At 44.6% G+C, this 24572-nt stretch overlaps 1 protein-coding gene across 2 annotated transcripts in view; it reads left to right on the top strand.

Annotated features, from left to right (window-relative positions):
- Nucleotides 1-4215: 4215 nt before the first annotated feature.
- Nucleotides 4216-24572, top strand: part of UNC5B (unc-5 netrin receptor B) — a 208579-nt gene continuing 188222 nt past the window's right edge. For both annotated transcript variants that reach the window (XM_061635254.1, XM_061635253.1), the window contains exons 1-2: nt 4216-4315; nt 4451-5368. In XM_061635254.1, coding sequence (XP_061491238.1) covers nt 5278-5368 — 91 coding nt within the window. In that variant the 5' untranslated portion in view covers nt 4216-4315; nt 4451-5277. The remainder of the gene's footprint in view (nt 4316-4450; nt 5369-24572) is intronic.

Raw genomic sequence — 24572 nt, 5'->3', positions numbered from 1 at the left:
TGAGCCTGGTTATTGCCTTCACGCAAGAAAGCCATGACTGGAACTTCCTTTCTTTCTTTCACTGAAATGCAGCTGGGAGGGCTGCCAAAGTGATTGGAGCTGAGGAAGGGTGGAGCCTGTTGCCCACACATACAAGCTAATAGCAGCCTGAAAAGAGGATAGATGGAGTTTGATTGAGAAATTCAGTCTCCCCTGCCACTGCAGTGTGACCCAAACTGCTAGCACCCTCTTCCCCCGTGCAGCTGGATTCTGAGGCACGCACTCTTGGATCTCTCACATAATGTGCAGCTTGGCCCTTGGCTTCCTGGAGGGAGAGTGGGTTGTATCAGTGAAACAAATGGATATAAATGGAGCAGGTTCTATGCTTTTCCATGCTTTATTTCTATGCTTTATTTGTTAAGAAAAACTGTGGGTGGAACTGAAGTAGTCCTGAATCATGAGCCTCTCAAAGAAGGTTTCAGACTAGGGCAGTGGCAGCTTCTTCCATCTAAATCAATCCCACGTTGCCTCTTCCACTTTCCGAATCCCTTTTTGAGAAAGGCAATAATTCCTCTTGCTAGTCAAGAGGAAAGACGCATTAAAAGTGATCAGCAGAGTGCAAACAGTCCCTCTTTTCCCTCATCTCTTTGAGATTATGATGTTTTTAAACAGTGCTGTGGAGGGGGAAAGGGGGCTGTTTCTTTATTCTGCTATGGATTCCACACCCTGCTAAAGTTAATGTTAATCTTGCCTGCTTTCATCTGTCACAGACAAAACAAAATCAAAAAGACCAGAAATGTTTCCTGGTCATTTGAGAACTCTGTGACCTCTGTTTCCTCCTTATAATATAACAAGCACACTTGCTTGGAGAGGTAGAAAAGGAGAGGGAAAATGCAGAGGGAGGGGGAGAACGAAGTGTAAACTTTCTTAAGATTTTGTCCCCATATTCAAAATTCATCCTTACGAACCTGGCAACCCTGGAGGGGAATGTTTATTTAGGGATATTGAACATTAATAAGTTGAGATATACCTGTTGCCTCCTTTTCCACATATGACAAACGTGGAGGATTTCTGTTTCTCTGCATGTACACATTAAGATGGGTTGGCAGTCCCCTGCAGGCAAATGATTTTCTGGCCCTCTGCCATCTTCCTCCTGCCCTTGCAATAATCGGCCCCTTCATACACGATAGGTAGAATGCTATCTCTCTTTCTGTTCCTAGGAAAGCATGCAAACTTCCCAGTTACACAGAGTTCTGTTCTGAGAAAAGTCACCCTGTCAGTTTTCAGCAGCAAAGAGACAAAAGGCTGCAAGTCTAAGCATGCATCGGTAGTCCCCGAACTTGGTGGCACTTTCTTCCAAGTAAATATATTTAGTGTGCTTAAGACCACAACTTTGCTTGTATATAAGTCTCACTGATTTAAGGACTGTGTGGCTCTCTTAAGGCTGATTTACACATTACCCGATCTGTGTAGTAGCTGTTTTTCCCCTGGTGGTCTCCCACTCCCCTGCTATAACGTGTAATAGCATTCATCGCAGGACAACTCCGAAAGACCTGGAGAGTTTTCACATCAGTGGTTTTCTGTCCTCTGGGAACACCCAGCATTGAAGTGGAAACTCATTGGCAAGTTTCTGTGTAAGAAGTAGTTCCTATTACGTTACAGAGAGACAGTCAAAAGTTGCTGTGTAGAGAAGCAGTTGTTCAAGTAATGCATAGACCAGCCCTCAAGCAGCCCGATACAGTTAAGCAGAAGAACATGTACTAGTATTTAATATTTGTTTCAGCACCATCATGTGCTCGATCAAGGGTGGGGAACTGTGCTCCTCTAGATGTTCTTGGACTCCATTAGCTCCAGTCAGCATGGCCGATGTCCAGCTGCCTTGGGGGGGGCAGGTTCCCTATCCTAAGTGCTCTACAAAGCATAGAACTGATAGCATCTTCCCAGATTGTGTGCCAAAAATTACCCTAGTAGCACCCATGTGCAATGAACTCCTAACCAGGTTTACTTAGAAGTAAGAACTGCTGATTTCAGTGGGATGCCCCCCTTTTTCATTAGGTTTAAAACTGCAGTTATTGAGGGGCATTAATGAAAGTTAAGGCTGCACCCCCCCCGCAAACATACAAAGAAGTCAGCCTCATTAAGCTCAGTGGAACTTGCCACTGTAAAGGACCAGGCTGTACATTCAAACTCCTCATACTGAACGGCAGTAGTGTAGTGGAAAATTTAGAAGTGCAGGGTCCTTTCATGATAGTCATACAGCCACACACTCCTTTTTTTTTGCTGCTGGGTTGAAAATGAGATCCTTGTTAATGCCTTTTCTCGCAACAACAGACGTCCCTAGGAGCCAATAAGCATGAAAGGGGAGAGTGTTAGCTACTGAAAAGAGTATTCTCAGTGTCTGATTCACCTTCTTTCACTCTGATTGGATCCAATCAGCAGGAAAGGACAAATAAACATGTTAGAAGACTCTTCTCAGTGACTAACACACACCCCTTTTGTGCTGATTGGCTCATAGGATCCTGAAGACATAGGGGCCCTGCTCCAAAAAGATAAGGGGTTAAGACCCCGGACAACTATGCCCCTGTGAATGGTATTGGTTTGGTTGATCAGAGCAGAGCAACAGAAGGGAAAAAGCTCAGCCAAAGTCAGAAGCTGAGAAAGGCTTTGAAGAGGATGACAATGAGGAAGAACTTTTTATTGTACACACAATATTTAAGGTTGCCAGATCAAAATTTGAAACGGAAGGGGCATGAAGCTTGGTTATACTGTGAAGCATGTTCTTTGTGGACCACAGTATATACATGTGTAACTTAAAAGAACTGGAAGACCCTTTCTTACCATGTGGGAATGAACTTTAAAGGCTTTCAAATTAAAATTCAGCGGATGAATTTGACCTCTTGGCTCACCATCCAGCAAAGTGAAATGCTCACATGGCAGAAACATGTATTCTATCAGTTTTTTTAACAGTTTGCACTGCTCTTACTTGCATTACTGAAGAGACAAGCCAGTCTAAAATTTAAACTGGAAAGTGGATTGCCTCTTCAGCATTTGGTGGAAGCCTCAAAGAAACCTCTACATTTTCCCCTGATTGTCATGATAGTCTCAAAGTGTACCTGAAACTACACCAGGCATTTGGTTCAGGGTAGTCCCTGGATCACAGTTCAGGAACCACTATTATACATAGCTTTGAATTAAATGGCACTGCTTCCTTAAAAGCAAATGAAAAAGTTTCAGTACTTTGAGTTGTAGGGGGGAGGTAAGAGAAGGTTAAATTAATAATTCCATCTCCATTTTGTTCCCTCCTCAGACCCCACCTTACATTTACCTGGGAATAAGTTCCATTGACCTCATTGGATTGCAGTGTAAATTGCTGGCACCAGAGATTATCATAGAGAAAGCTAGTTAATTTGGAGGGGGGTGGAGAAAGAGATAGAATGATCAAACCAGCAGTAGCACCATAACCCTTAACCTGTACTTGGAAGAAAATGGCATTTATTTTCAGTGGAATCTAATTTTCTAGTAAGGATGCCATCTTGTGCAAACTTACCTGTGTGGGTAGGGCACATTCAGTCAAGTGAGACTTGCTTCTAAGTACACAGGATCAGGACACACATGCTGTTGTTGTTTTTTAAAGGACATTATTGTAAAGGTGAAGAGCCTGGCATACCTTAAGAACAGGAAGTATTGAAACCAATGGAACTTACTTCCAAAGAGCTGTGGAAAGGCTCACCCTTCAGAGAACCTCTTTTAAGCAGTAGAGTAGTGGCACATTCAGAAGTGTAGGGTCCCTTCATAATAGTCACAGCTGTGTCTCCCACAGCCACACCCTTCTAAGACTATATGGCCAGGCTTGAAAGCTGCTTTCTGCTTCTCTGCCACAGTCACCATTTGACTGTCCTTTCTCACTGTCAGATATATTGCTTGAACTACTGAATTCAGTGTTTACACATTTATCTCCTGCTGCTACCAAACTGCTTGATGATGTAGATGGGATGCTAGTATCAGCATTCACAGTCCCTTCTTCTGCAATTACAGAAAGTTGACAAGTTGGCTTTTTGAGGTAGGAACTAATAGGAACTGCTTTCACCCTGATTGGCTCCAATCGGCAGGAAATGATAAGGAAGCAAGTTAGAAGACTCTTCTGAGGAGCTAGCACACTCTTCTTTCATGCTGATTGGCTCATAGGACGCTGGAGACACAGGGAGCCTGCTGGGACCAGGCTTCCCAAAAAAGTAGTGTCTAAGATCTCCTGAGACCCTGGAAGACTGCATCCCTGCTTTTAAGACCCCAAATCCTAAACATGATTCATCATGTCCCTAGTGATTCCGAAATGGTGGTAAGAGAACGTATTTATGGTTCATTATGCCAGAGCTTTGTGGCGAAAACAATTTAAAAGTGGGGAAAATTTATTTAAAATAAACACGGGGATTGGAAGGATTTCGTACACTGTGGGGATTTTTTTTTTTTTTAGGACTGCCATGTATCACATACTTTCACGGAACAAAGCCACATTGAATAAGGCGGGCCTTATTTCTGAAGAAACGTGCTTAAGATCGGGCTGCCTGTGCGTCTTCTTTTCGACTACTGCCAAGCCAACAAGCCCAGAGAGGCTCCAGCTCCAAGATTTGGAAGCCGATCGGCCCAGCCAGGTCCCCCCACCCCGCCTCGCTTCGCTGCGCGTGCGCGTGCCTAATTGCTTCGTTGGCCGTCGCTAGCTCCCTACCGTCCCCCCTTCGCCCAGCTCCGGCTAGCGCCCCGGCTGTCGCCTGCCCCCTCTCGCGGAGCCCTCCTCCAGTCAGTCCCCTTAGCTCCTGGGCTCTTCTGCGTGCGGGACACCTTGGCATTGTAGAAGGAGTCTGGGCAGGGGCAGGATGCTAGTAGCTTGCTAGGAACAGCAGCCGGAGCGAGGAGGGATCTACAGCGATGAGAGCCCCGCGGCAGCCGTGGCTGCCTCTGTGACTCGGCGGCTCCGCGTCGGTACCAATTTGGAGCGTGAGGACCTCCCCAGCGTGGCACCGGAGGAGGGATTCAGCGGCGGAGGCGACCCTCTCCCTTTTCCTCCTTGGCTGAAGAGTTGCAGAGATCCCCCGCCCCACCGAAGCGTGGCTGCGCGAAGAGGGGAAGCGGGAAGGGGAGGCTCGGGGCATCGGGCGGCGAGGAGGCTGGAGCTTTGGAAGGGTTGCGAAGGGAAGAAGCAAAAGGAGAGGACGCCCCTGGAGAGGACGAGGAGAAGGAGGAGAAGGAGGCGGCGGCGGAGAGAGGGAGACGCTGCAGCCGCAGCTTTATCCGCGCGGAGCGATGGCTTTTGCTTGGAGCCGGGGAGTTTCTGGCCCTGGTGGGATCCTCCTGCTTCTGGGGGGCATTTGCAGCCTGAGGCTTTGCCACGCAGGTAAGCCCAACCCCGAAGTCGGCGTGGCTCGTGAGAACGCGAAGGGAGAAAACTCGTGGAACGTTGTTTGCTTGTTTGTTTTTATGACTGATGCTAAAGAGGCTTTTCTCTGTGTCTTTCCTCCGGACGTGGCTTGAGGTCCAAAAATGGGGAAGGGGGGGCGAGATATTTCCTCTCCTTCTTTCCCACACCATTCCAAAAAGTTACCCTGGACTTTCAGGTTCTTCTCTCCCCCTCCCCGCTCCTTCACTTCTCCCACCCCGCGTGTTCTCCGTTCTCGTCTGGATTCTTCTGCTCGTGCTTATTCTGCGAGGAATGCGAGCTGGACTTGACTAACAGGCTTGCAGGCAAAAAAAAAGGGGGGGGGATAGTAAATAAAATAACTGCTTTACCCTCTCCCTATGCCGGCTCTCTTCCCTGCCTTCATTCCCCCACTCCTTTTCGGTAATTGAAAGCCAAAACCAACGTTGCTATCAAGGGGGGCGGATAAGTCTGGCTTGTCTCGTTGGGTCGAACCATCCCGCTGATGCGACGGGATATTCTGCTTGGACCAGTGATTTTGGGGAAAGGAAAGTGGGAAAAGACAGTTAACATTTCGGTCGGTTTCAGGGAGAGAGAAGGTCAGAGGAAAGAAGTAATGATGGCTTAGTGAGCGGGACCCAAAGAGAAGACCGGGGAGTTGGAGGTATTCGCAAGTGCAGAAAACCCCAGCCAGCGGGAGTAGGTCCCATGTGCAACCCGAGCCGATGCATGTTTACTCGGAAGTCGGCGCCAGTGTGTGCAGCGGGGCTGGCTCCCAGGCAAGCATGTAGGACTGCAAGCCTTTGAGTGTAACTTGGGAAAGCGTCAAGTGGGTATCTTTTTCTTATCGTCCTTGGGAAATTTTGTTTTCGGCCTCCCAGAAAGATAGATACAACCCAAGTCATCTTGAAAAGGTTTACGTTTACGGTGGGTGGGTAGGAAGGCGATCGTGGACTGGCTTTGGGGGGGGGCAGGTATGCGTGGAGGATGCGTGGCTTCTAGGCACGTTTACTCGAAATAAACACCACTTGTTTCCCTTACTCCAGTTCACACTTACTGGGGAGTAAACTCTATAAGATTGTGTTGTGTGCATAGATTTGTGGCTTTAAGCTGACATCCTGTGCATGCATCTTGCCCACGATTTCTTTGATATCCAGGTTCCTGCTTAATCTACAGCAAGAACCGACTTGTTAACTTTTAAACTTTTAGCAGAGCAAGAGGGGGTACTGCCAAGAAGAGGGGGAGGGGTTGACTCCACTTGTAATTCAAGGAGAAGTCGGTAATGTTGCTCTGAATCTTTGTCATGAATGCCCATTGTGGAAATTTTAAAAGTATAGTTTTGGAACCCTGAATCAGCGGGCCTGATTGTTTCAGGTATTGCCCGTACTGAATAGCTACTGTGCATGAATTACCCATGTAAAGCACCATTTAAAAATCTGTGCAGAAGTAATCCGGCATCCCTCCTGCCGGGGAAAATGACTTGGATGTAACCTCCCCCTTACTGAGTGGCATCTTCCTCTGAGTAGTTGCTGGCCTGAAACTGCAATTCAAAGTAAATCACTACTTCAAACCCTGCTGCTAATTTGAGGCGACTCCTACATGAACTCTCCATGACTTTACTCTTTTAGACTGCAGCCCTAATGCACACTTTTTCCTTGGGCAGGAAGTCTCTTGAAACAGTGGGTCTTGCTTCCAATTTAATACTCAGGCTGCTTGTGCTGTTAAGCTGTGATCCAAGTTTTATTTGGAAGCAAGTCCCATTGACTCTACCTATTTCCCCTGTCACTTTAGGACTGGAGTGGTAGCAATCTGTCACAGCAGCAGGGGGAATCTAGAGCAGGATGGTGGCTATGTTTCTAGCCATCTTATTTGATACAAGTTCCATTGAGATCGATAGAATTATCTATGGGATGCATTTAGGAAGGAAATTGTGTGTGTTTGTGCATGTTACAGAAGCAAAGTACAATAATTATCTGCCCGTCTCTTTCTCTTTAGGATAGAACTTTTGAGTCAAAGGAATATAATCTGATTGTCAGAATAGGCTGTAACAGGAGACTACAGGGTCTGCATGTGTGTTTGAGAGAAAACCCTGACGTTTTAGGTTGCCTGAACTGGTTTTGTTTTTTCAGTGTGGACTATTGCCTCTTTCAGTATTGTTAAGAAGTGTTTTACCTGGCCTGTGCAGCTGGAACAAGGATTGTGTGTTAGAGAGAGATTTCTTGGGGGGGAAACATGCTCACGCGACCACCCTACTTGGGAGGAGTCTCCTTATTCGTTTGGTTTGGTTTGGTTTGAGTGCTGTGGCCTAAATATATTTTGTTGATCCTTGTTTTCATATACAGTACTTCATCCTCCTTTAATACCCTTTTGCTTTAGGAAAGCATAGCAGACCTTGTTCCTTCCCAGGCCTGAAAGTGTGAACTGATTCCTAAACCTTCATCTCTTCCTGTTTATTTTTGGATCTTTTGGCAAATATCTGTAATCCGGTGTACACCTAGCTTGGTGCAAGTCCCACTGAACTCAGTGGGGCTAACGTCTGAGCAGACATGTATATGACTGTTTATTTTTTTTTAAAAAAACAGATTAATTTTGGGTGGCCTTTTCAGTGTAAAGCCAAACCCTTAAAACAAGGTATCTGATGATTTGGGTGAAAGCTGATGATGGATCAGCATGTTCATAATTGCTAATAGCGACTATGTATGTTGAGCAGCTACTAATAAGTACACTGAGTGCATTGTTATAGGGTGCAGTTTGCCCTGGTTCCAAAGAGCTTGTCTGTAATTAACTAAAATCAAATTATAATTTGCTCAGTCTGGTACTTTAAAGATGTATTTTGAAGTTGCAGTTAATGATAGGGGAGAAAGAGTTTATAGTGAACAGAGGACATTGTTTAAAGGGATTCTGGAATGTGAAATGGGAGCGCTGCTTGAAGAGTTTCTCAAAGAGTACATTTATAGATATGCTTTGCTACAAAATTAAAGAGGTCTAAATCAAAGGAGCAGACTTTTCCAAAGCAGGGACTCTATTTTGCATTCCTGGAGCATTCTGAACATCTGTTGGAATAAAGGAAGGTTTGAGAGTGTGATAAAGTATGTTGAGACCCTGTAGGACCCTCTCAAAATTTGTATTGCCTTGAATACGATAATTTAGGGATAGGCAGCAATGGGAAAAGAGGAAGGGATAGGATGTCAGCCAACTGAGGACCGGAGCAAAGTTGGTAGCTGCCTCTGCTGTTCCTTCCAGCTTTGAGCTGCATTTGATTCTTAGTGATGTTCTCTTTTGCTAGCTGAGCAAATAGTAACCCTGTTGAGGATTCCATTCTTTTATTTAATAACCATGCTAGCTGGAAGTGCTGCTTGAAGTTCAGGCACAGGGGCTCCGTACTGTGGGGATGATGGGATGAGTGAAGGTAATAATCACTTCAACTCCGAGCATTACTTTTTAATTGCAGACCTGCTATTGCGTCAAACATTGACTTGAATTATGTTCACCCCATGCTGCTCTCTCCAAGGTTGTGAATGAATGTGTCGGGACAGGCTTCTAGATTTTCTTAGCCTATGCCAGCAAAGTTTTCCTTGTGCAGCCAAGAAATAGCAATGATCATGTGATATGGAAACTTGAACCTTGTAAGTCAGGGGTGGGAAGCCTTTTCCAGTCCACGGGCTGCATTCCTTGCTGGGCAGTCTTCCAAGGGCCACATGCCAGTCGTGGATGGGGCCATAGGCAAAAGCCTGTGGAAGAGCAAATGTAAATTTTATCGTTGTAGTGTGCATCAGTTTCTACACACACTCACCCCCCTCTCTACTCTCCATCCAGAGGAGCAAGAGGCATCATGGACACACATCAACCAGGCAAAACCCTTGGGTGCAAAGGTGGGGAGGTGGGGAGAGGGGGGTGACCCGGGGAGTGTTCCCCTGGCCTGACAGAGAGGCCTGAAGGACCACATTCGACCCCCAGGCCTGAGTGTGCCCACCCCTGCTCTAAGCTGGTATACTATGGTGACTCCACTTCCTTTTTGCTGAATACCCAAGAGCATATAACACATTCTGGCACACCTTCTGCTCCAACACCAGCAACTTTGCCACTGCTCGCCAGGGGGGAGGGTGGCATTTTATTTGAGCCAAGACCTGACCCCAGAACCTTGCTTCAACACTAAGGCTGAGCCCTGTGATGGTACGAATAGTCCCACTAAGCGCATGCAGAGTGCTTTTTCTTTGTGGAGCATATCTGAGCAGACCAGTGAAGATAAACCACCCATTCATTGCTTCAAAAACGTTTCCTTTCTGACAGTTTGCCTCTCATTCAGAATACTGTCTCGTATATCTATTGCGATTCTCCAGCAAGGGAGACATGGAGGTGCTGGTTTTCCTTTTAAGTGCAGCTATAAAGAGATGTGCAGCTAAAGACATCTCAGAAGTCAGGAAAGCATAAAGTTTGATGGCTGCAGAGTTTGGGGAAGATCATCACTATAAATGTTAGGGGCTTGGAGTGCCCCGACAGGCTGTGACAGGCAAGACAGCTTATACGCTTTCCTTTTAAAAAGACTTTGAAGTCTCTTTAACTTCACTGAACATTTTCCTCCTACCTTGTAAAGCAGGAGGGTGCCTGCATAATGTGGGGATGTGCCACCAGACATGTCTGTGGCATTTGTTTGATCAATGCCAGAAGCATCTTGTCGCAAGCGGGCCCTGCAAGCATATTGAAGGGGGACATTGGTTTTTACAGTGCAATTAAAAGTTCAGGAAGAGTTTGCAGGGCATGTAGCAATCAGTAGCAGCCCCTCCGCTCCAAATTCCCAACTTCCTTTCACAAACAGAAAAATAAGTGACCTGATCGTCTGTGTTCTCGTTGTCATGAGAGGGATGGGTGTTTATTTTTGTTTTTAGCTCTATCATGCTCTGCCTAGGAAATGTTTTCAACACAGGTATTGTTCATACATTGGGTGTGCTCACAGTGTTGCAATAATGACAAGACTGCCTAGCATGTTAACATTCACACTTAGCAACCCAGTTTCATGCTCCCATATTCTGCAATCCTTGTGTTGAAATGATTAATCCAAAAATTTCCTTCTTTCCCTCCTCCAGTATGCACTGGGTCTTTGGAGTCTATGCAATTCTCCATAAGAAAAGCAGGACACAGTATATACCCAAGGGATAATTGCTTTCCTGACTGGTTGAACTAATAGAGCTAATAGTGCCAGACTCTCCACTTTTGTGTGTGTCTGCACAACTCATCAGGGGAATGATTCTGCTGACTCTATTATTTTTACTTTCATCTGATGTCAGTATTGGGAAGGATAGGCACAGAGTACGGAAAGGATATTGTTTCTGGTTAGAGGTCTTGAGGCTGATCTATGCACGATGGAGAATAGTGGCACAGCCTTACGAGGACTGTACCACTTCAATATGCAAGTGGAAGATTTCATGATATAATGCTTCTTTATGTTCAAAATGAGTTGCACTTGTCAAGTTAGTACATAATGCTGAAAGGTTCTAGTTTGGCTTGCTCCTCAAATACTATTTTTCTTTTCTCTTTTTGGGATGGGGAGTATTGGGATAGGCAAAGAGCACAGAAGGGATATTGTTTCTGGTTGTGCAGAGTTTAATCTTTTTATTCCTATTGGAAAGCTTTCAGTACCAAGATGTCTGTACCACGTGATTATTTGAAGATGTAGCTCAGCTCATGTAGTCCTTGCTAGATAGGGTGAAGAGAGGCCAGGGATTGACCAACTATTTTCTAGTTATAGCTTTCTAATTCTTGTTTTCTAAATATGTGTGAATTCTCTAAACCTAGCCCTTAAAAGCAAAGTCACTCCTATCAGAGACAGGAAGCGGTTGTTAACTCTAGGATGAGACAAGTGGAAAGGGAGGTATTCTTTCACAGAACCCTCCTATTGGAAGGTGGTCATCTAGACCCATGCTCAGTGCAAGATCTGCTCAGAAGGATACTACTACCAGTTACTGAGAATCAGAAGTGGGGAGAGTGCTGTTGCACCCTAGTCCTGCTTGCAGGCTTCCCATAAGCATGTGGCTGGCCACTGTGAGAACAGGAGGCTGGACCAGATGGGCTGTTGGCCTGATCTAGCAGGGCTCTTCTTGTATTTAACTACACCATGGCCTGACAGATGGCTGCCCATCCTCTCTTAAAATTCTTCCAGTGAAAGAGAGCCCGGCACCTCTGCTCCACTCTTACTAGACAGCTCTTAGAGTTAAGGTTTCTCGTAATGTTTAGCCAAAATCTGCTTCCCTGCAGTCCCCCCCCATTGATTCCCAGTGATCATTGGCAGGGTTGGGGAACTGCAGCAAGGAGGGACCCTTCTTAGTCTTGCCCTCCCTTTGCTTTCTCCCCCCAAAAAGAATTGATCAGTGGGGGGGGGAGAGAGAGGAGGCAAAACAACAGAGTCCAGTCTCCTTACCCATTAATTTTACATGGTCCATGCTCTCTCTGTGTGTGAGAGAGAGGGGGGGTGAAGGGAGGGAGGGGGTGGGGTGAAGGGGAGAGAGTGAGCAATCTATATAGAAGAGGTAAGGAATTTGTGGTCATCTAGATGTTTTGGACTCCACCTCCCTTCAGAGTTAACCAGTACGGCTAGTAGTTGGAGATCATGGGACTCCAGCAATATCTGGAGGGCCAGAGACTAGCCACCCCGGCTGTACAAAGAGCCCTGCGGGATACTTTCTCCCTCAGTTGAAACGGTTCTCTGTTTCCATCCACCCCTGCTTAGTTTTCTGATGCTACTTCTCCTGTCTGGGTTGATAAAGCTGTCCAGAATGAATAGGTAGTAGGTTTGCTCACTTGCAGACATCTAGAACATTTGTATAAAGATGTATAGCCCTGATTCGTCACTGCCCCCCAGCCAAAGTCAGAACACCTCTCTGGCACTCTCCCCTCACCACAATTTCTCTCTGGGGGGGGTGTCAGCATGGTTCCAGCCAGTTGCTGTCCACCATGAATGTGTATATATAACACTTGTAATATATGAAATGTTCAATATTTCAATGTACTGCAGCCCTATTGAATTAATTGGTATTTCAGGGCTTAATTTGATTTCTTTGGATTGTACCCTTTATCCGGATTGTACCCTTTACGGCAATCTTGTGAGGTTGGCCAGTGTCAATTTTCATTTTATAGACTGTCCAAGAAGCTGAGAGTAGCCTTTTAAAATAATTTGAACCTGAGTCTCCCAGATTCAAGTACAGACATCTGTCCGCTATACTCACTTGTTTTAGGAAAACTGGATTCCTAAGTTAAATTCTGAACTGAAACATAACAAAGTTAAATGAATCTGCAGTCATTTGAAGGCTAGAAAGAGAGCAACACTTCTTATGTGTCAGGAATATTTTCCCCATTCTACTATATTATGATAAAAAGAGCTCTTGATAATCTTATTTACCCTGCAACATTTTTAGTAGAAAGGTGGCATAGATGCATTTATCCTTTTGTTTTATGATTCTTCATTCCCTGCTGCTTTAAGCTTGCAAAAATGTCAGCCTCATCCAAATCACTGTCTTTCTTGCTGAAAACTGAGTTCACTCCATAAACTGTCATTAATGATAACATCAGAAAATAATATTTCCATATAAGAAGTCTGTTACTGATGTTTTGGGATCTTTCTCTGTGTGTAAGAGGATGTTGGAAACGAGAGTAATATTGAGGGGGAGGGGCTATTCTAAAAGTGATATTTCAAATGCCGATAACACTTGTTTAAATAGAAAAGCAGAAATAAATTAATATTATGATTTCCTTCCTCCACACAGGGTTTTCTGATGTGAAACTAGAGCTACCACCTTCTTCCTGGCAGAGATTCAATGCCTTTAGAAATTATGTGGCAAGCAAAAATCCCAACAGGCGTGTTTCCCTGCAATGGAGATACTGTGATGGAGTACTTTTGCCTGTCACACAGCTGTTAAAGATCTGTATTAGAAGGAGAGAAATGTGGTGACCTTCTTTTTCTGGTTGAGTGTGGTTTTTGAAAGATATTAGACAGGAATGGGGATGCCATGGCCTTCCATGTGATGTTGGATTGCAAAGCCCTTCATCCCTGCCCACTGGCATCTGGAGGGTCACAGATTCCCCTTGCCAGGTATAAGGAATAGCTAAGAGCAATATCAGTAGGGAAGGGTTGGAAAGGAAAGCTAGTCTATGATGCTATGCAATGACTGATTAACTTACCATAGCAACTTTCTTTGGACATTGAAACTAGAGGGAGATACTTTGGCTTTCTGCCTCCCCCCTCCCCACCTCTGATACTTGGATCTGAAACTCATGCACTAATTAGGTTCTTATTAATGTTTTGAAAAGCATATTTGTAAATTCTTACCCATGGTGCTCTCCTTTCCTCTCTCCCTACCTCCCTCCTTCTGCTTGTATGGAAACAAGAGCTTGCCTTTTGTGAGAGGTGATGGTGCAAGCCCCCACCCTCCCACCTACAGGCTTTGGGGTTTTTTGCGCATTTGTGGAAGATTTTAGTGTTTTGTAGCATTGACTCTGTGTGCGTGTCACGGTAAAGCTTTACACAGTTTCTGTCTTTACATATTGTGGTGAATTATAATTAACAGTTTATCTTGACGGTGGAGATTGCTCCCGCTTCACTCCTTGGTTCACACCATGGTTTTCTAGAGTGAAACAAACCATGGATTCCCAAGTTCAGAATGCAGCCCCCTGGCCTCTCTGGCCCTTGGGACTCTCCCCAGCCCTCCCCAGCCCTGCTTCACACTTTCCTTGAATGTTTTTGCCTGGTTGTAAGGTGCACTTGAACTCTGATCATGTCTCTTGCTTGCCTGGCTGAAGGAGGGTGTGAGGGTGTGTGTAGAAACTAATGTACTGTACAAAGGTAAAAAGTACATTCTTTGCTCTGCCCACTTTTGCCTCTGGCCCCAGCTACCATTGGCATGTGGCCCCCAGGAGGTTGCCTGGAAGGTTCCTCATTCCTGGCCTAGGACTACAGAGGGAGTTTGCCATGCAGTGCCAGGCCTCATAATATAAAGTTTATATAAACACTGCGGTAGAGGTAGGAATGCTGAAACCATTTTAAACTATATTGATAAATGTCTGAGTGGATTCAGTTCAGCAGATAATACACTTAAGGGCCCACTGTGGTACCGGCTATGCTTATGCCAATGCAGCCCAGCCAGTGGTGACAAGTGCTGAAGATGTGATGAGTTGCCAGAAAAATGTGGTCCATATGTCCTGGCACAGCTTGAATGCTGATGAAATGCAACTATTAGGCTGAAAATAGAATCAATCTGGTGCTATCTACATCTATACCATTTTCTTTTGGTATTAGCCCATATTCCAACTATATTGGCACTTGTGAGACACAGTAGCCAGTGGGTTCAAAGAAGAAGGCTGATTTCTAAAAGCAACAATCTTGCAATTTTGTAAATCCCAGAATCTCCCACCAATTGAACCATAGGTAAGACACATGTAAGCTGGTTTTTACTGATAAAGTATATGATATACGTGGCATGTTGACTTGTACCATCACTGCGACTTTGACATAGATCTGATGCTTTGGGCACCTCCTTTCCCAGATCTGCTGTATTTCATTTTGTTATTTCTGTTTCTCTTGAGACTTCACAGGTTTGTTTTTAATCTCTCTCTCTCTGTGTCCCTTCTGTCAGCCCTTAAGTTTTTAGATTCTTAACTTTATAGGGCCATTGCAGGTTTGGGCAGGAAGGGAGACCCCTGTTAGGAAAGGTGATCATGGGCCAGTAAGGTTGGATTTTATTTTAATATTTGTAATAAAACCAATGCAAATTGCAAATAACAGTTCTGAAAAATGTTTCAAGGCAGTGGGCGAAGATGCAGCCAGTACATCTTCTGCTGCTTTTTTAAAGTGACCCCATCACCCACCTTCCTCTCCTGGATTCTGCTTGCTACCAGAGGCAGAGGAGGAAGCTGGATTTAGAAACTGGTGGAAGAATGTGAAGAAAAAGTGGAGTAACATGACTGGATAGAACAGCCCCTGAATTCTATGCCACTGCCTTGGAACTTCAAAAGGAATAAGCCAAACCTCAGATTTATGATCTGGCTCCCTTTTTGTTTTGTTTGGCCAGGGGATGTTTGTTTGTTTTTTTAAAAAAGTTCTCAAGGCAACATAGAAATTCATAAAACACAAAAAGACAATACAATTCATAAAGGCAAATGAGACAAAGCAAGAAAGCGTAATCATAATTGTCATCAAAGGGTCTCATAAATATCTCAACACAATGGCTCTCAACCCCAATCAGAAACAGCTGGGATCCTGTGCCCCTTCCCCTGTGAGATTTGAACCCACAAACTCCAGGGATGTAGACAAGTAGTCTGGTCCCGTGAGTACTAGTCTACATATTATTTACTAAACATTGTGTTTCAACATTGGGTTTTCAAGTTTAGTGGAACCTAGGTTTGGTCTTGTCTGTACTGTGGCAGAATGCTGTTTGGACCTACGGATGAGACCAGAGGTATAAATCAAGGGGGGGGGGAAAGGTATTTTGGGTTGACCTCTTGGAATAAGGTTTGCGCTTCAGTTGAGTCCCTGGCAGTTCTGCCATGCTGCTGATATGATTACATGTTTGATTAGATTAGATGTTTGTTTCTTATTAGGAGTGGCATGTGAAGCTCCTGTTAGGATCACAGCCTCTCTTGGGTATGTCTGCCTTCTATCATTTCCCCCTCCCATCACCCCCCCCACACCTTGACAACACCACGTGGACTGCCTAAGCAGCTGCGAAAATCTGGGATGGGATGCTGTGAAAGTGACTGGCACACACACACTCTTGCCAGCAGGAGTGTGAACCTGTGATCATTGATTACAAGGCAACGCTCTTGTTTGTATTTGATGAACATATGGGCTTATACAGCGTGTTTAAAAATAAAGTGGAAAAAGGCATACCCATGTTTATCTGGCTTGACTGAGGAGGAATTGGGGGTGGGGTGGATATGGAGTTGAAATAGCAGCAATGGTAGTTTGTATGTGTGACTTCAGAACAGTGTGAAGAGATGATGCTGTGCCTAATTTCTCATTATTTTTAAACCTACATCACCAACAGCTTCTTTTGAAAGTTGGTGCCGTGCATTGTCAGCCAGGACAAGGAGAAGTGGTGGGGAAGAGGACCTGTCAGGTGGCAGTTAAATGATCTATTACCAGCTTCATTTCCATCTAACCTGTGAGGGGATCATCTACTAGATCCATTCATGTGAGTCCAACAGGGATGCCTCACCCTTCACATCGCTTGCTTTTACTGTACTGTCGGCAAAGGAAACCGGAATAACCTGTACAGACAGAAACAGCCCAAGAAGGGAACTGCTTCGGGATAGGCTGCAGCTCAGAGGTAGAGCATCTGCTTTGCATGCAGAAGGCCCAATATCTGATCCCTGGCGTCTTCAGGTAAGACTGGGAATGTCCTCTGCCCAAAACACTGGAGAGCCACTGCCCATCAGTGCAAACCGTGCAAAGCGACATGGCTTTGGTATAAGGTAGCTTTTTATGGCCCTAGTCGCCAGAACATTAAAGTGCTCCTTGCCTACTGGTCTATGTTGCTGCTGAGGATGTGTCTGCTTTCTTCTTGCGCACTGCCATTCCTTGCCTCTGGAAATGGGAGGTAGTAGTAGTTACAGTAATGGTAATGTTACACAGGTTCTGTTTGTTTACTGCCAACTGTAGATTATTTTAAGCAGTGGAACTTAACATCTGGCTAGATGGTTTTGGGGGTAGGGCCAGCATGACTGCCCACAAAACTCAAGTGGTTGCTTGGGAGGTGGGACAGCAACGTTTGGGATGCTAACGAGGCAGCATGGAATTAGAAATGTATGCCCCAGGGTCCTTTGCTGATGTTCCAAGCGGCATGGAGAAAATGTCCCCGGACAGCCCTGGCTTTCAGGGTTCTGCATCCAAGGCACCAAAGCCTCTTTTTACCAACTTCAGGGCTTCCATGAATCATTGTTCGTTCACACCATAGTTCCATATTTGTGATCGCTACTACTTTATAGTGTGCATAGGAATTTCAGTCTGATGAGTACTTTGCAGACTTTATTGTGCTTTCCCTCGCCACAAACCTGTGTGTTAAATAATTATTACTCCTATTTTATAAGCTGGGAACTGAGGGGGGTGGTTGGTGACTCTCAATCACATGGTGAAAATACAGCTGAGGTGTGACTTGAACTCTGGCCTCTCAAAAACTCCAGAGTGTTCATTCTCATGCATGCAAAGGCTGGGTAAAATCCATCCTTCATCAGCCTTATGTAAACGTTGATACACACATAGTATTGGGTGGTCATCTATCTGTACTAAGATCCATTCGTAGATAATTCAGATAGTTGAACTGGCATTAACCTCTGATAAAAGCTGTATAGCAGCACCCTGGAAATCTGCACAGTTCCAGCTCATTCAAACTGGAAAAAAAGAATTTGGGACATGGCATTATCAATAAAATAGATCTTAGGGTAGAAACACACCCACTGTTCTGCCGGTTCTAGTGCGTCTCTTCTGAAAATGGGGGCTTATGACGCTAGTCAAACCCTGCCCCTTTTTACTGTAAAACCTGGTAGGATGAGCTTGAGTGTTTTTATTTTTAAATTTGCTTCAAAGAGATTTCACAGCTGATCGGCAGATCAACCCATTGTCCTTCCACTAGTTGTTGTACGCGATAAGTGTGTTCACAGCCTTATTTCTCAAGAAGGTAACCAAGGAAGCAGATTAAGAGATTTGTTGGAAAAGGGGCCTTGTTTATACATTTCTGGAATAATAATTTTCAAGACCAAATACAACCTTAGGTGTTTTTCTCTCTGTTGTAAGTATGGAACTTATTCTTATTTTCATAAAAGTAAATAATGTGCAGTGTCATTATTGGAAAGCTAAATTCTAATTTCATTTTCCTTGTGTTTTCTGTATTTTTATCCTTTTAGACATGTTATCTTAAAACATTCTAAGTTTGATTAACTCTGATATTGGTGAACCTTTATTAATCGTATTAGTTTCGTTAACTTATACATTTTCTGTATTATCCTATGTTGTTACTCTTGTTCGCCATGGTGGCGTTAGCCAGTGTGGTGTTTTCCAGATGCTGTTGAACTCCCATCATTTCTAACCATTCACCATGCTAGGGCCGGCACTAGACTCCAGCGGCCCCTTGGACACCAGGCTGCAGTGGCCCTTGAAGGTGATGGTGTGGTAGCTTAAATAAGCGTGGCTGCGTTAGCACGCTGGGTGTGCATACCTGCCATCACCCAAGATGGTGGGGGAGCATATTGATGCCCCTGCCGTCATCTTGGGTGATGGCAAGCATGTATGTGGTGACACAGAACGTGGTGTGGCCACCTGGCTGCAGCGGGGGTGTTGCCTGCAAGGTTGGCTCATGCTCCAGGATCTGCACCAGCATTGGTCGCAGCGTGCATGCTCCATTATCTGATGCTAGCATTAACTGAGGTGTGGGAACTACACCCACCCAGCCCCAGGAGCCCCTGTCAGCTGCTGCAGGGGCCCTTGGCGAGTACCCAACCTGGCTGCCCACGCTGACTGGGATTGATGGGAGTTGGAATTCAATAAAATCTGGAGGGCTGCAGATTCTCTATTCCTAATCTAGAGAATCAGACAACTCATTCCTGGCACTTAATCCTATTAGCTATGGAAACTCACATTGTTGTATCTGTCACAACATTGACAAAATTCCTTTATGCAGTATTGTTAATATTGAAAGGGGGGAGCTGTTCTAGATGTTGTATTTGCCCTGGGAATTGGCATCTCCTGGCTGTCCTTAGTACAACTTACTCACAGTGAATTTCCCTGTCTCCACTGGCAAATTATATAGACATGGAGCATGTGTAAGGAAATTTGCTGTGTGACATCTCCAACATGTACAGTGAATTGTGCTGAACAATAAAGCTGCGTATGTGTATGAAATGAACCACAAGGATACCATTCTCTATGGGTATGTGAGCCAGGTACACTCAAGATTACCAACAAATGATCTATAGATGAGCTTTAAGTAATCTTGACAAACCTGGTCCATTTTCCCATAGGGACTGGTATTCTTGTGGTTCAGTTCATACACATACACAGCTTTATTGTTTGGTACCATTCACCATGTACATTGGAGCAAACCTGGTCCATCAGATGACAATCCTTCAGCAGATGAATCCTCAGGGATGGTCTTATTAATTTGTTTGTGACAGGTTGACTGGATGGAGACCTACTCCCTCCAGTATTACTGTGAACAAGCAGCCAAAGGCTAACAAGAATCATTCAGTGTTAAACGTTTAAACTCTGATAGGTCTGGCATTTTTGCAGAAGATGAATTAGATCCTCTTGGATTAGAACAATGCTTTTTGAAGTCACTGATTGACAGTGGTTTGTCTCAGGATTCTCAGGGGAAATTTTCGGGATCTGATTCCTCATCGGGAGGGTGGTTCATACTGATGATGATTTTGCACTCAGTTGAAGGGGCATATTATAAATGTGGCTCATCATGAAGATTTTGTTCTGAACCTGATATTTGAGATTGCTGAATCTTGGGCTCCTTTGGGGATGGGGAAGGTGGCAAGGAACAATGCTATTGGGATAGGATAAAAGGATTGTATGGGCTGAATTGATAAACAATAATGACTGGAGGTGGTGAGAGAAACAGACACTTGAAGGGCACAGACTTTCTATTGCCTGAACATCGCAGATCTGATTCACTCAACTGCAGCAAGGAGGGCTAGAAAAATGTAGTTTAAAAGTGGGAGGGTGGAGGAACACCCAACAGCCCTGCCCATTTAGTGTTTAGAAACAATAAGGCACAAGCACGTCCCTATTTTAATGTTTCTTTGGCTTACTGGATGGGCCGATGCCTTTTAGCCAGAGGGGATGTCCACTCTGCTAATATCTGAGTTCCATGATTTGCTGAAAGTATGTCTGGAGAGAGCTGGCAGAAAGCCGTGAGCACCGAGGCGCTGATGGAGAGGGCTGTACATAGTCTGCAAGGAGTTCATTACAGCAGATGTTAGTGCCATAAAAGCCACAGGTTCCTGCTGTTTCTTATTCACTTACTCCTTTAGGCTTTAGCAATGCTAATGTTAGTGAAAACATTTGCTGAAGTGGAGACATAAATCACAGTCCTCTTTCCCTCTTGTCTGCCCCTACATCCCTTGTCTGCCTCTCTTATCTCTGTTTTCACTTTTGTTTGCCTATTTTCTTTCCTCCCACAAAACAGCATTTGGGAATCACTGACAACCCAGGACATTTCTTCCCTCCCTCCTTGCATCTTTTTAGCACTGTGGATTTAATTCAGTGATTATCAGCAAACACTCGTTTGTTACAGTCTGCAACGCTTTTTCTGTCTCTGACTCTTACTGACCTATCTGCCCAAGCTGACTCATTTGCTGTACCCAGAATTGACCACTTGCTTGGTTCTGCTCACTCCTGGATCCAGTGAAGCTGTTCTGGTGCTGTGGAGTAGTGGGGGATAATGATGGCCATGTGCTGCCTGTTGTTGATGATTTCTTTTAGTAGTGAGTTGCTATTTGATCCCTAGTATTGAAGGTTGCTGGGTTAGAAAGTGGTGCTCCAGACAACTGCAAAAGTTGTTGCTCCAGGTACCAGAACTGTTTCTACAGTCTTTCTCAGTGGTTCTTATCCTTTTTTGGGTCACAGACCACTTTGAGAATCTGATGAAAGCTATGGACCCGCATTTAAAAATAAATACCATTTATTTTATTGCATTGGACTTTTTTTGTGTGCCCGGTTCACTGACCACCTGAAGCCTGTCCGTGGACCCCCTAGGCTACAGGTTTTTCTGTTCATGCTAGCTCTCCTGATGTAGGAAGAACTACCAGTGTATCTTTCAGTGGTTGATTTGAGACCGATCTTGCTTTGGAGAGGACACTTATAAACAACTTGTAAAATGCTAATGTGAAAACATGTCCTCCCTCCACCTCAGCATGTGACCACACCTCTTTGTATGCTGCTACTCCTCACTAATTATTTAGTGTTAAGTGTGTAATGCTCTGATCTTTAATTATAAGATTGCCTTGTATCAATCTCTACTGCATAATCCTGAATGGAACACACACATAAAACAAGCAATACACAACGGTTAAGGCAAAGCCTTTTATTGGGCTGATTTTTTTGTGTACAGTAGTATGCAAGCTTTCTGGTTCCATAGAACTCTTCATTAAACTCTTCATTAAAGGACTGAAAGAGTAACTTGGTAGCATGGATGCTACTGCCTCAACAGAAGTTACTTCATTAAAAGATACTACCCTTTCTGTTTCATTTGTCTCATTCACTGGGACCATCATGGCAACGGCCATTTTATTACACACAAATAACAGCAACAAAAAATAATGAACTCTTATTACCCTGAGGGTGGTGAGTTCTTTTTAGGTTGGGTCATGCTTCGAAGCTGATGTTTTTTCAGAAAATGAGGTATTGATGTTGAGGAAGCTGGAGAGTGACTCCTTCGCCTTGTTGCTCGGCCTTGATTTTAGTTCATTTTGCCAGTTTTAGGCCGAGCTGTTGCACTGATTTGATTGTTAATGAAAACCTGCATTTTGTGTCCCCCCAAAAAGGCTGTTTTCCCCTTAAGGCTTTTCTAGATTTCACTGTGATTAAGTTGACTCCCCTCTGTTTGACTGCCTAGGAAGGGAGAATGGACTGACTCACACACACACACAGTAGTTTCTGCAAATAACAAATGTAAATTTCTACTTAGACCTCCACCATAAAATGAAAGCACAGAAGGAGAACATTCTGAAGTAAGTGGAAGGTGGATGGAACGGGGCAAAAGGATCCCTTTGCAGTATTTGTCCCTTTAAATTCAGTATAATTATGAAACTCTTTAAGCAGTTTTGTTTCCTTGTGATTCTTACTGACTTTTTAAAATTGATTGACCTGCAATGAACTTTATGATGTGTTGCTTTTTAATTAGCTCTGGAGAAATTCAGGGTTTCATTTAAGAGGGGATCTGCCATTCAGAATATGGAAGAGAAATTTTTCATACCGTGTTACCTGCTTGGTGCTCTGCCTTTTAATTTTGTTCTCTAGTGGATCTCCTGTGCTTTGTAACTGAGTGGGCAGAAAATTCAGTAGGTACAGCTTTTCCGGGCACTGAGATGCAGAAAATGGAAAAATCAACATCTGTTGAATTCTTGCCTTATGTAGGTGTTAAAGGCACAGGAGCCCAGCCAGCCAAAATAGTCAAATTAGCTTTCATATGCATGGCTATTTACATGTGATTCATATAATTTGCATTAACATGCTGGGTACTAAGCTTCTGCTGACTGATGGACTGTCAATGTTTAACCTAACTAGTGAAAGGAAATCAGCAACAACAAAAAGACATTTGGGTAGTTATTTATTTATTGCTTTTCCTTTCTGCTTGCTTTTTAGTGCCTGAGGGGTAAAAGATGTCCACAACCGTACCTGTCAGAAACTTGAAGGGGAGAAGTAGTGATGTGGCCTTAGATTCTAAATGAAAGCCTCTGGGTCACACAGGATTCCCAGGGATGCTGCTTGCCCAAGATGATAAAATACCTTTTTTTTTTTAGTACATATAATTATTTTGGGGGCAGGGTGGAGGAGAGTAATTTGCCATAAGAGAAATGCCTCTGTAGGACATCTTGTTATCCAAATGTCCTGCCGGGGCTGGGCCCCCTTTCTCCCAAGGCACTGTACGTGTTTGTCTCGGGGACAATAGTTAGAGGCTGCTTTCCTCTTGTGCTGTGGCTATTGCCAAATCTGGGTTCCTTTGGCCTTGTCTCTGTGGCTCTTGGCAGGGCTTGGCTAACCCAGGCCCAGGGGAAGCCTGTTTGGCTGTAAAGTATGTCAGGATAGCAGCTGACACATGTGGTCTGCTACATCTTTTCCCCAGGGCCATATGTTGTAGTGCCTTCTCTTCCATTAGGGGAATCCGGACATGTGTGGGCATAAACCTGCAGCTTGGAGAGGACTAGCGCAGTCACATTTAACGTTTTGGCCCAAAGATCTAGCGTGAGGCTAAAAGATTAAACTGGGGGAGGATGAGTGGAGTGGAGGAGGAAGAAGAGGGAGGTGGGAGAGAGGAAGAGATATAAAAGTAAGCCTTTAATTCTGGGTTTGTTGCAGGCTGTCCCACATCATCCCATGTTACTGAGTCACTTTAATCCTCTGTGCTTTTTCATTGTCTGCTTTAGCAAGCTTTTTAACATTCTTTCCCTTGTTCTGTTCTGCCTTCATTTCTCACCTCCGGCACCCCACACCCTTTGCTTGTAGGGTCAGGTGAGCTCCCTGGGTGACAGATTGGCTTCTTGCCCCAGCAGGTGCTTCAGGATGCACAGCCCTACCATAAGGTCACTTCAGCTCCCTATTATTAGCAACGTTAATGACAAATGTGTCCAAAGGCACTTTTATTGCATTCTCAAAGCTTGGGGCAACAAACGCATATTATGAGGATAGCACAGAACAGCACTTCAGGGGAAAGCTGCATTCAGGAAACCAGGTTGTGTGAAATTTTGAATCCTGTACCAAAAAGGTTATTTGATATCTTGAGTGCAGGACCTGAAAATAAGGAATGCCACTGATATCATTATGGGATTAGCCAGGGAAGAAGGGAACAGTCTGTCATCTAGGCAAGAGAGACCCAGTATTTGGGCAAGCCTTATAACAGAGCCAGTGTGGTGTAGTGGTTAGAGTGTTGGACTACGACCTGGGAGACCAGGGTTCAAATCCCCACACAACCATGAAGCTCCCTGGGTGATCTTGGGCCAGTCACTGCCTCTCAGCCTCAGAGAAAGGCAATGGTAAACCACCTCTGAATACTGCTTACCATGAAAACCCTATTCAGAGGGTCACCATAAGTCAGGATCGACTTGAAGGCAGTCCATTTCCATATTATAACAGAGAAACAAGAAGAAAGTGACAGTTTTTATAAAGAGATGAGTTTGTTTTCCCAGCATTTCCTGCATTATCTCCATGCATATCAGTATCCTATTATTCTTGGCCCTCTGAAATCCACACCCTCTCATTAACTGTGACAAATGCCCCGTGAGCTTGATATTATATTCTGAGAACCCACACCCTCCTGTTGGGTCACACCAATTTCCTGGGTGTTCTGCTTTTGGGGATATCTGCCTTCTTTATCAGTGGCAGGCCTTTGAAAAACTCCCTGACCCTCTTCTAAATCAAGGCCAATCTTCTCTTGCCAAATGATCTCCTGATGGGCCTGCAGCGACCTACTTAAGCCAA

Source organism: Rhineura floridana, chromosome 7 (genome assembly GCF_030035675.1).
Source record: "Rhineura floridana isolate rRhiFlo1 chromosome 7, rRhiFlo1.hap2, whole genome shotgun sequence".
Taxonomy (NCBI): Eukaryota; Metazoa; Chordata; class Lepidosauria; order Squamata; family Rhineuridae; genus Rhineura; species Rhineura floridana.
This window is presented reverse-complemented; position numbering and strand designations above follow the sequence as displayed.